At 44.5% G+C, this 12,425-nt stretch overlaps 1 protein-coding gene across 1 annotated transcript in view; it reads right to left on the bottom strand.

The window, feature by feature from the left end:
• Positions 1-10,373, bottom strand: part of Fmnl2 (formin-like 2) — a 151,195-nt gene extending 140,822 nt beyond the window's left edge. The window contains exon 1 of the mRNA XM_013517443.1: positions 10,248-10,373. Coding sequence (XP_013372897.1) covers positions 10,248-10,358 — 111 coding nt within the window. The 5' untranslated portion in view covers positions 10,359-10,373. The remainder of the gene's footprint in view (positions 1-10,247) is intronic.
• Positions 10,374-12,425: the final 2,052 nt, after the last annotated feature.

The raw sequence follows: 12,425 nt of genomic DNA, 5'->3' as shown, positions 1-12,425 counted from the left end.
CCGTGTGGTTTGCTTGGAACACCTACAACAGGTAAAGCCACAGTTACCAGTGCCGGGTGGGCGTGGAGAATGGAGACTGCTGCTTGGCGGGGACAATTTGGCATGTTGAAAAAAAATCTGGAGATACATAGTGGTGATGTTGCACAATATCGTGAATTTATTTAGTGTCATTAAGCCTTACACTTACAAACAGTAAAAACAGTGAACTCCATGTTATGTATATTTTACTACAATAAAAAAAAAGAGTAAACAGGTTGGGGAGAAGTCACAGTGATGCAGTGTGGGAAGAAGCAGCTCATCTGTGTCGGCTGTGAGGATGCAGGAAAGGGCCACAAGACAAGGACCCCCCTCGAGCTGTCCTGAACTGAAGGAAAGCTCCCTGAGACTCTGACCGTAGTTTAGTAAAACCCATTTCACACTGTCCACCTGTTAACTGTAAGATACTAACAGTGCGTTTTCTTAAATCTCTAAATTCATGAGGAGCCGGGGGAGAAGCAGTGGAGAACTAGTGTTCTTGCTGATGCTACTTCAGCTCTCCATTGCACTCACCCATCAATACAGGCATGGCTCTCGATAACTTAATTCTGTCAGGAAGTGGAAAACCTTGGCAGACTCAGCAATGCCCTAACATTAAATGACTAAAAAGCTACCAGCTCATGAGGAAGGCGTGTCATGAAATAAAACTGTATCATTAAACAGAGACAATGACTCCGGCACCACCGAAGCTTTCACTGCAGCACACATTCACTGGTCCTAACGGACTGCTCCACGCAGCGTTTCTACGGACAAGCAAGGCCACAACACCCGGAAAACTGGCAAGTCCTACACAGCAGGCCTTCGGACATTCGGCACGGTGATTAATTTCTCTGTTCTTGATTCTTCTCCTCCTTTAGCCTGCTACTTAGCTTTTAGCCCTTACCAGTCACAGACGTGGGGAAACTCCAGCAAGAAAACTTCTCAATATATGTGTACAAAATCCTGGTATTAAAAAGCATCACGTTAATGCTGCTGGAATTTTGTGGACAATATCAACACACATTAAGAACAAAACAATTCAATAACTCCAAAATCTTTTTTGCGGGGATATCTAAGTCATGTTCTAGTTTACTGATCTTTCTTTCCGCCCTCACGACTCGCAGGCCCCTGGGCAGAAGGGTGAGTTGTTAGAAGTCTATAATCCCAGGCCCCAGCGAAGCACACAGCATGCAGGTGGCGCAGAACTGTCTGAGGCCTGTACACCACACAAGCTGTATTTTGATAATCTTCTTTTCGACAATACATGATTAGTCCTAGGTGATTAGTGTCGAATGTCACCATTATGTACCTGCAGGTGGCTGGTAAGTATTACACAAAGATTGCTAACAGTGCCTGGATCCATCGTGTGAACTTAAAAACACCTCTGAAGAGGCCTGGAACGTGCCCGCTGCTCACACCCCAGCCTGCACGGACCTGCTTCTCCTCCAGTCCCCGCCCCACCCTCCTCTACCAAACCACATGGCAACCGAGGCCCCGGGCCTTCATACCGCAGGCTCAGCTCCCCTCCTTCAGTCGTCACTCATCACACCTGCCTGAGAAACCAGCATGACCCTGTTCATTGTTTTACATCTCACATGTCTACGCTTTCTATGCAGTGAGGGAAAACACTCCCTGGCACGCCACGATACCTTCTACAGCACTCCGAGCATGAAGAGACACAGTTCGTGACATTAATATGATGGGTGAAGCAACAACTCTCACGATACCAGCAAAACCAATTCCGAGGTGTCACCGGGTAACTGAGATGGTGCACACGTGACACAACTATGCCATAACAGAGCTGACCTAAATCGAAGGTTACAACCAGGAACCTTTAGACACCTCAGTAATGACAGGCACTCTTGTTTGGGATGCAAGTTTTCAGTGTTATTTCTACCTAGGAGTCAGAAAGGTCCGTGTGGGCTAAAATCTGTGCCAACTGACTTGCTGCTGGTTTATATTCTTACACTGCACCCGTACAACCCAGCGTGAAGTGCTGCCCAAGCAAATCACCTGTCTCATCCTAAGATGCGGCAGCGCTGCACGCACCAGGCAAAGCAAGGAGCACACACGCTCTCCGGGGCCGGTGCACGCCCCCACGAACGGACAACTACCTTCTGGAAAACAGAAACAGCAGCCCCTCGGGGGACACGGCTCAACTTTAAATGCTAAACGTGGCTGTGTGCAGGGAAAAGGAAAGACAAAGCCCGCATTCAAGACAGACGAAAGACACGGGGACCAAGTCTCAACAGCAGCGGTTCTCCCGCTCCTCGGCTGGGTAAACCACAACAGCAGGCCTGGGGGCACAAGCCCTGGCTGCTGAACTCTGCACCCCACTCCATGTGTTCTGGATGTAAATGCTTTTCTGTTTCCTACACGGCAGTTACACCTCTCCAAGAGAGCAGTAAGTACTTGGAGAAGTGCCAAAATACTACAGTGGCCACTTAATCCTTGCATTCCTGCATTCTGTGACAACCTCAGGCTCCACACTCCCATGTGTCAATCTACTATCCTAACCCCAAGGACCTCTGAGTCCTGAGGACCCTGGAGCAATGCAATACAATTCAGCCAGCAACCCAAAGCTGTTTCCCACTTGCAGAGTCCACCAACTTAAAGTGGGCCTGTGATGCCTGGGAGACCTCCTCTCCCAGGAGGATTTCAGCTCCACATGCAGATGAACCACTGTTCGCTACTAAGTTTTAAAGAGAAGTAACAGAATCAAGAGACTTCCTCTTGTCACTGAAAAAACTAATGCTCTGCTACACAAGCCTTTAAAACCAAGCCCTGCCTGCTCTGTGCCATCTCAGGGGTCTGCTGGCCGGATGCTGCTGCTCTGCTCTCTCCCGGTCAGCTGGCCACTCACAAATAGGCCCATTCAGCCTCCCTGCCCTCTACACATACGTTTATAAACGGAAAGCACAATATATTCTCTGTCACTCCACATGCGGGGCAATGGAGGCACTGTACAACGGAGAGGTGCCACACATACCACCCATGATTTCTACATAGATAGTTTTTATCAAAATATAGGAGCACAAAAGCCCTATTATCACAACTTAAGTAACTCAGAACTTTAGGTTTTATAATCTTCTGGCCGTCAGGATAAACTATGAGCTTGGTTGTTAGAATCACTTAGACATAGATTCAAATTCCATTCCCAGCACTTCATTTGGGCAAGCAGCTAACTTCTTCTGAATCAGTGTTTCCATCTGAGAATGAGAATTTTAAAAAAAACTAAAAAGATAACAATATTCAATATAACAACCATTGTTGATTTCCTATCATCTTGTTTTGAAATTCTGTATCGTTTTAATGGTTTTATTTTTCATTCTCTTTAAAATTTAAAAAAAAAAAAAATCTCCCGATCAGGATCACTGCAAAACGTGGAAGGTGGCTCACAGGAGACACAAGCACGAGGGTGTGGTGTCTACAGGAGAAACCACGGCTAGAGACAGAAATCACAGTCTTCAGAGTTTAAAAAAAAGTCTTGAGGGGCTGGGGATTTAGCTCAGCGGCAAAGCGCTTGCCTGGCAAGCGCAAGGTCGTGAGTTCGGTTCCCGGTACCGGAGAAAAACCAAAAAAACAAAAACAAAAAAAAAGTCGAGTTTATATCCTACAACCACTTGCTGTATATTTACTGGCAAGTCACTCAAAAAAAATTTTCTGAACTCTAGTTTCACCTGTAAAATGAAGATGCCAGTCACTTCAAGGGAATTTCCAGAGGAGCGTGTACACACTAGGGCCAGTACAACAAGAAAAAACACTGTGAGTAGACCCCTGAGAAGTGGTGCACTGAGGTCAGTGCCTAACACAGTACTGAGTAAACTTTAGCCACTGAGTACTAGAATGCACAGCACCAAATTGAAGAAAGGCTGGGGCAAGACCTGGGTGTCTTGACTTCTTTACCATGCTGACTTCAGGACTATCTCATAATACACTGTGAGCTTAGCAAACAGCCCAATCAACGATGAACTTAATGGCCACATCTGTGGTTCCCAAACTGAGTACCACGGAACCCTAAAGCACGGCAGTAAAGTCAAACTGCATTGCCTCCTGCATACATTACAACGAGCCCTGAAAAAAGTCCGATGTACTCTCCTGAACGAGTGTTGTGAATAATTTTTTTTTAATAGCATCTCCATCTGTCCCGATAAGGAGATACTTAAGCACTGTGGAATCCATCAGGCTGCCACAGACCCACAATTAACACTATCAAATGTGCCTCAATATTGCCCAGAAAATGTGTACTTTTTTCTGGGCAGTCTTCTACAATCTCTCCAAGCTTTCAACCTCCATCCTTTCTCTTTCACCACTCTCTGCATGGAGCCCACCTCCTGTACCTCACACAGGAAATGAACCCTCAGGCCAGAACTCCCTCCACCTCCGCCACAAAACTCACACCCCTGCCCATGCCCGTGCCCTTCTACCCCACTCCGCTACAACAAAATAATGAAGGCATCACTTCCTACCTCCAGCCCTTCTATATTCTTCTACACCCAGGACTGCTGTGAAACAAACGTTAAAATCTAAAAGCACAGTGTCTGGCACATTTGAAAGTATCTAATAAATGTTTTCCCTCTCCAGGTTTTCAAAAGAGCTATAGCCAGTGTGCACTCCATGGATGAACACCAGTCCTGTCTTTGGGCAGGAAGAGAGAATCAGATAAACATATACTCTGGACAAAATTCTCACTATTATCATCTTCCCCCACACCTACGAAATAGCTGGACTATTCATTTCCATAAAAAGTATAGAGTATGACAACCACAGGGCAAAGAGCTAGGGCACAATTAGTTGCTTGCTCTCGCTGCTTTTAAATCTGCCCCGGCTGACTTTTAATGGTGGGGTACAACACTGAAAACCGCATTCCTCTCTATACTTGTACAATACAGCCTGTTACTACTTTCTCATTCAGGAAACTATAACTTATGAAATTTAAGTGGACTAGAACATTTGAATCACATTAAAAGTGTATATTGCACCTTGCTGCCAATATCTAAGTCACAAGGGTGCGCTGGACTCCATTAGAGAAACAGTACAGTATGTACATTACCAAGACCCAGACTCCCAGGCATCTGTCTTCCTTCTAGATGAAAGTATCTTGGCAATTAATTTCTCAAAGCTTGAAAAAAACAAGCTAGACAAATTTATACACTCTGAAACTGAATATCCTACTTTTCAAGCCAGGAACGCAATCAGGCTATTTGCTGCATTCTGCATAAATATTGCTAAGCCCCTTTCACTTAACAGCCTGCGCGATGCAGACTGGAGAATTCTGCTTCTTGGGTATCAAGGCAAGCTGACTGGTTGAGTTCCTGGTTCATGATAAATTTTTTAAATGAACAGAGCCTTGGTTACTGCTTCCATCAACCCACCTGGAGCTCTGAATACCCACTCATAAAGAATTATGCTTTTAAGTTTCAAAATGCATCTTTAAATATTGAAAATACATTGTCTAAGTTTTTTATTTTATTTTAGGATTGTCACCCTTCAAATTTCACTAAATGCAGGTAAAAGCTTACCCTACTGCCAAGTTATTTTGTAAAAGCAATTATATTCCTACACCAACCAATAATAAAGACAAATATCTCCCCAAAAAAGACAATAAAGAAATTTAGCTTTAAGAAAAGCATATTTTGTTCAAGATCTCTGCGTGGGAGCTGCTGGCCTCTACTGTTCAGAGGGGCACCATGGGTATCAGAAGTTGTTTGTTATCGCCACAGTACTTTCAAAACTGCTGAATGTCGTGAGGACTGAGTCAGATCTCGTCCACGAATCAAAGTCACGGTGATCTGGAAGCCCCCCCACGCCCACCTGCCGCGCCGGGGGCGCCTGCCCACTCACACAGATTACTCCCCGGCAGGCCAAAGCCCCCCACTCCCTCTTGTCTCAAATCCAGGCAGATCTGTTGCTTTCCCCTTGCAGACACTGGGGTTTGATTCCTATTTTAAGGCACTGTTAGGATCCTGGAGTAGCGCAGAGGACAGGGGAAGTTGTTTGCAGCTGTTGACTCTTCAGAACAAATCTCATCTGGTTTCTGAGAAAAGGTTTTAAAGGAATAGGAGGGAGGGTTTAACCAGATGCAGGACAGCTAAGCAGGGAGGAGATAAAGACAAGAACAATACATTTCACCCACCAATAAATTTTTTCTGGGATCAGTCTTGTTTTTCTTTTTGATAAAAGCTATGCTGTGGAATGAAAACCAGGCTGATTTTCTTAAGTTTATTTGAGAGGACAACGGAACTCTCACTCTTCTGCTCTCTTGGTGGGCCAGAAATACCCAACAACTTTTATCATGGTGTGTCGATTTTTCTCTGGGTGTTGCCCATAACAGCATGTTCTCTTCTGAGATTCCCCCACCCAAGTCGCCCCACTCTGAAGTCAGCACTGTCTAATTCACTGTTCTGCTTTCATTAACATCGGGTGAGCTCCAATGAAGTAAACCCAACACTGCTTCAGAGGTCAGCGACCTGTCTCCCGGCTGTGCAAAAGAGAAAGCAGCCAGCCTTCCTCCAAGCTAGAGGAACACGAGAGTGAAACTGATGAATTTTTTAGGGTATCCAGAGCTGGATGCACTAAACCAGAAACCAAAAGCACCAAATTACCAAAGTAACAGAAGCCAGAACTCAATCCACAACACGCAAATGTACGCGCAGATGAGTGCATTTATGTGAATAACACTTTCTCCACGCTGCACTACAGAACAGAATCTCACTGGATTCACAACTTGGAAGGCTGCGAGTCACGCTGGGGGAAACATACTGACCCACATAAGCCTCATGTAATTTAGAACCAATTCAGTTTTAAAACCCACCTATCTTGAAAAAAGCCTGTAGTAGGTCCAGAATGCTCAGCACCTGGGTCATAAAATGTTTTCAAAAGTAAAGCCCTTTTCTCATTCTATTCCAGTCATTTCTTTGAGTCAGAATTTAGATGCCCTTGATTACTAGCAGACAGCCTGAATATGCAAAGTTCTGGAGCTGTGCTATACACAGTGGTGGGCATCAGGGTCCCCGCCCACCTACCCTCTAAGGCACGAACTTCTGAATGACTCTGTTTCCTTTTAGCATTCATTACTTTCAGGAAGCATTTTTCCTAAAAGATCTCTGAATTCTACTGCTGTGCACCCAGGTTTCATAAAGTACAGAATAATGAAAAGAGCGAGCAGGCAGTACACGTATACAGAGTGCCGTGCTACTTAAGTGGAGCTAAAAGGAAGAGTTAACTTTGGGGTGATTACTCTGTTCGCACTGCGTGGCAGTTCCTGATTCCATGTTCCTCCAAGTGACTCTGCCCGTTCGCCACACAGCACTATGCAGCACAAACAGATGCGCTGAATCTGTCATTAAGTAACACCCACTTTGTCCTCATAGCATGCTTCCAGAGTCACGAGTTCAAAACCACACAAGCTCACTTCCAGAACAAGCTGACAACCGAGGGAAGTCGCGGCGAACCTATGCCACACGGATGCCCCGATGGGCTGTTATCCTTGAAAGCTCTGAAACGTTTGCCATCACTGACCTGGAGCATTCTCTGATGACAGCCAAAGATCATGGGAAGGAGCCGCTATGTGAAACTTTTCACTGTGAACCAAATTTAACAAGTAACTTGGAATCATGCAATTATTTGGACAAAAACCAATTCACAATAATTTCAACAACTTTCCAATACTCAGCCATTAACTAAAAATGACAATTCTCAGATCTAATTGATATGCTCTCTCCCTTGGAAAGGTGAGAAAAGATTAGCAATTTAAGAAATTTTTATTTACTACCCATATTTCTTAGATCAAACTTAAATACTACTGACACATGAAAAATACAATTACATACCAGCTCTGAAAACACCAACTTATTGAAGTGGCTGTTTCCCTGTATTTTTTTTTTTTTCTTTTTGGTACCAGGAATTGAACTCAGGACCTTGTTCTTGCCAGGCAGGCACTTGTGCTGCTGAGCTCCACCCCTGGCCCATCCCTCTAAATTCTGTCCTGTCTCACTCTTTATAATCCTCCTTTTACAACCAGGTGCCTGCTGACCTTGACTGCTTCCTGTCAGCTTTCTCTAGCTACTCACATGACTGCTACTTGCGGTCAGACCCTGAGGCTGAAATACGAAGCACAGTAACAGAATTTAAAGGCCTTTTGTAACTCCTGTCCAACACAACACCCACGACGCAAGGAGGAAAGCTGACCTCTTCCTGAGGATGGTCTCCTTCCTCTGCCTCACACTCCAGGAGCCCTCACTTATCACTCTGCTTCCAGAAGAAACGCCCGCCTTATCCAGGGCTGCACACCTTCCTGGGTGGACAGTCAAAGGGTCCACCAGGAAATTCTGCTGGCTTCTGTCACACAGCCGTATGGATACTCTTTTGTTTTGAATAAATCCAATGTACTCACCAACAAACAAGGTAAGGAAGCCATATGGCTGGGTAACAGCTGAAACGGTCTTAGGGTTTTATAAGGAAAATCACAAGGTTCTATCTACAGGCTGCCTTTCTACAAATCTAAGCTACAGATGCGTGAGCCTGGGCATTTTACCAGCGTCTCAGTCTGCTCCCCTCCATAGCAGCACATCCTGCTACAAAGTGGGGAGGGCTGAGCTTTAAAAGACTGTTGGTATCTTTCCTCCTAGAAAGAAAAATCATCTTCAGAATTTTAAAACTCATTTTGTTTAAAAAAAAAAAAAAAAAAATTGGAATCCTATTAAATGCTGCATCCAAAATGAGAACAAGTTTGGCAAAAACACAGTCTGAACTTTACTCAAGTTCATCTTCTACAAGGACATTTTCTATTCTTACATAAAAATCTCTAGCTTCTTTAAATTCCTGTACCTCTTACAGGCTACACCACACTATGCTCTTTGAGGGATCTGAGTGTTTCCATGGAAATTGTTACAGAGACAACGCAGTAACTTTATTCAACAAAATGACAGAAGAAAAAAAGTGAACTACTAATAATATAGCAGCAGCTTCTTAATTCAAACAAATTTCAGCTAGAAAGTTCAGTGACGTAAAGGGGGACTAGGTGATGTGTTTAGGCCTGTGAAAAACTCAGTGTTAGAAGGACCAGGGGAAATTAAGTTCCAGAAAAAAGCGCCAGGTTTTTTGAAGTGTTTCTTCTTTGAATCAAAGGCTAACTAATTCAACATTAATTTAGACACTAGTGAAAAACAAGGACAAGAATCTTCGCTTGGTTCCACAATATATCTGAACACCCCACTTACAAAGTATTTGATAAAACTGCAAGAAAATATAAATTTCAAGGGGCTGGGGATTTAGCTCAGCGGCACAGCACCTGCCTGGCAAGCACAAGGTGGTGAGTTTGATTCCCCATGCCGGAAAAAAAAAAAAAAAGAAAATATAAATTTCAAAGCACTTAACCTAAAATCATTCTCCAGCTGATAAAAGCCAACACTGTAACAACAGAGCGTAGCTATGATTGAGAATTATGAGATGGCGAAGACAAAAGTATTTCACTAATGACCTTGCTGAAAAGCATTACTAAAATATTCTTGATACTAACTTTGAGAAAATTATTTTACAAAACTTTTTCTTGACATGAAGTTCCAGATTTTTATAAATTGCTATGAGGTTTGATTTAATCTATCAAAGTCACTTTTGGACAAAGATTATTCTAACAATAAATTATACAAAATAAAGTGTTTTGGGGGCAGAGGGTGGAGGATAAAATGAAGTCACGCACAATGGCCATGAGCCATACCCAGCCCAAGATGTACTAAACTTCGGTGACTTACAAGTTCCTTCAACTAGAAGAATGCTAAATCCGAATTAGTAACTTGCTTTTTATGAGCAAACTACTAATTTGCTTTCGCTATACCTAAGTGAGAGTAAAAAAATACACACTTTAGCCCCGCATCATTCAATTACATTATCTAGTTCATTTCTAAACCACTTTTAATGGTCCTTAAGAAAAATAAAAATACCTCCTACAACTTTAAAGTAATTCAAGGAAAGGAAGTAATTAAAGCAAAATCTGGGGTTTTGGCAGCTAGGATTTAGAAGGCTGAAATTTCTTGAAGCCAGTGTAGCTCAACTCTGGCTGGTGATCAGAGGATAAGAGCTTCCAGCCAACGATTCACACCCACTGTCCTTTCACAAAACTGAGTCAGGAAAGAGCAGCACCCCGGCAGGCAGCACCTCTCAGATGCAGTGTCTCTCCAGCCTAAGCAACAGCGCTCCAGGGACCCCGGCCCGCTGACCTCTGTGCAGCTCACCGTGCAGAGGCTCGCCGTCTCAGCTGGGCTCCGGTGTGTGTGAACGAAGAGGGAGACTCTAAATGCAGCAAACCTCCCTAAGTCAGGAAGGTTTCTGTACCAGATGTTCATCCTTACTGGCTTTTTCACGTAACGCTGGCTGGAGGGGGCACAGAGCATATGAGCTGAACTGGAAATTTCCAACACCAACACAGAGTTTAGAGGAAAGCATAGCAATCACCAGACTTTACTGGGCTCCCTCACAAACAGAAAGACAGAGCAAGACAGACAGAGAGACAGACAGACAGAGACAGGCAGGCAGGAAGGCAGGCGAGGAAGTCCCACCACCAGGTTCAAAAGCAGTCTTACCCAAGATGGATGGAATAAAAACAGTGCACCATGTTGAAGAGGATTTTTCCGCTTTCTGGCACAGCCAGCTACTACCTGGCCAGCTACATACCACCTTTGTCTTTGCACCCCCATCTGCATTCTAATCCATAAACAACTCACGTGGAGCCCCATGACGTTTCCTGTGGACTCTTATTTTTTCAACTCCATGAACTATTTCCTGAAGAGACAGTGTCAGTCAGTGCACAGGACCAGGCTGAACACGATTCCTAAGTTCAGCCTGTGGCTCGTCCCCAACAGTATGGAACCAACAGGCTTTGCAAGTCAGTCGGCCCCATCGTCTGTCTGTCTCTCCTCCCTCCCCTCTCCTTCACACCTCCAAAAGCAAAAGCCGAAGAAGGGCATGTGCAGCCTGCACGAGCATCGGAGCTGCTCAGTTCTGGGCTCAATGCAACAGCAAAGCAGCCACCACAGAGGCCCAAGACGGCAGGAACCTTATGCTCAGGTGTATCATCGACTATGACAGCATCCCTGAGTCCTTACGTATTCTGCCTAAGTATGTGCAGCAAGATTTTGGTTTTCAAAGAGAAAACGAACAGAGATGCTACATACCTGACCTTTCCTTTCCCTCATCCTCCCATGCCTAAGTTCAGCCCACACCTCGCTCCAGTCTGAATACATCTCTTTTGCTGGCCTTATGATCGATCATCTCCACTGTATCCAGTTCTCCTCTCCGCCTTTTTGCACGTTTCCTTATCACCTCTAACACAGCAAAATTAACATGAAGCCATTTTCAGTGCAATTTTTAGATTTCCCTCAGCAGCATAGGAACGGCTCCTAGCACTTGTTTTTCTACGAGAGAGATTATTGCAAGGGCTGCTACATATTTTCTTTGCTAATTCATTAGTAGCCACGTGCCATTAATTAAAAATCTATTCATTGTGGTTTACCACTAAAATATAAACAATATCTTTTATATCCCTGGTAGTAACATTTTCAATTCAGTTAATGACTTCAAGAATTCTCAATATACTTTCACAGTTTTTTTTTTTTTTAATTAAAACTACTATTCCAACTTTTTGACATGGACTCTATGGCAAACTGACTTCATGATAACATCTTCACCCCATCTGCTCCGCAACAAGGTGATACGCAGGCGCAAATCCATCATTTTTCTTAAACTTGTTTCAGCTGAAATGGTTCAACATAAGCAACAAAGTAACATTAACGCATAAGGATAGCGGTGAAGATTAACTAATGGGCAACTTGTAGCACTCGGCTGAACTGAATCAGGTGGTGCCGGGCGTGGGTGACCTGAGGATTGTCTAACAGCGTAAAAGGAGAACTGGAGAGTGAAGATTCTCCTGGAGAAGCCTGTCACGTTGGTTTTCCTAATAGGAACTCAGCTGTTACCATCGTCAGAGGAGGTCAGGTCCTTGCTGTCGCTGAGGATGGTGGTGGTTCTCTTCCGAGGAGCTCTGGTCCTTGGTCCTTACCCTGAGGGTCGCTTTCTGGCTCCAGGGCAGATCCCTCAGCCTGCTGGCACAGATCCTTCATCCCACTGACACAGACTTTCTAGCTTCCCCCACTCACCGCTGGACCTTCCCAGTGCAGAGCCTTGAAAGAGACCTGCATGCCCTGTTTGAAATCTCTCCCTGTAAGCCCTGACTACAACAGGTAGGAAGTTTGCATTCCACTTCCCATATCCAACTCCCTCCCCGCAAGAAAAACACGGAACTGTGTAAGGCAGGCTGCCCTCGGAACGCTACGCTGCACTGGACTTGTGTATAGTGAGTTCCAGGACCATCAGTTCTCCTGGTGGCTCTAGAGCAACTGTTTTTTGTCCTTCAT

The sequence above is a fragment of the Chinchilla lanigera genome, unplaced genomic scaffold (genome assembly GCF_000276665.1).
Source record: "Chinchilla lanigera isolate Chin_1 unplaced genomic scaffold, ChiLan1.0 scaffold00039, whole genome shotgun sequence".
Lineage (NCBI taxonomy): Eukaryota > Metazoa > Chordata > Mammalia > Rodentia > Chinchillidae > Chinchilla > Chinchilla lanigera.
The sequence above is the reverse complement of the archived record's forward strand: the minus strand, read 5'-3'. Positions and strand labels throughout refer to the sequence as shown.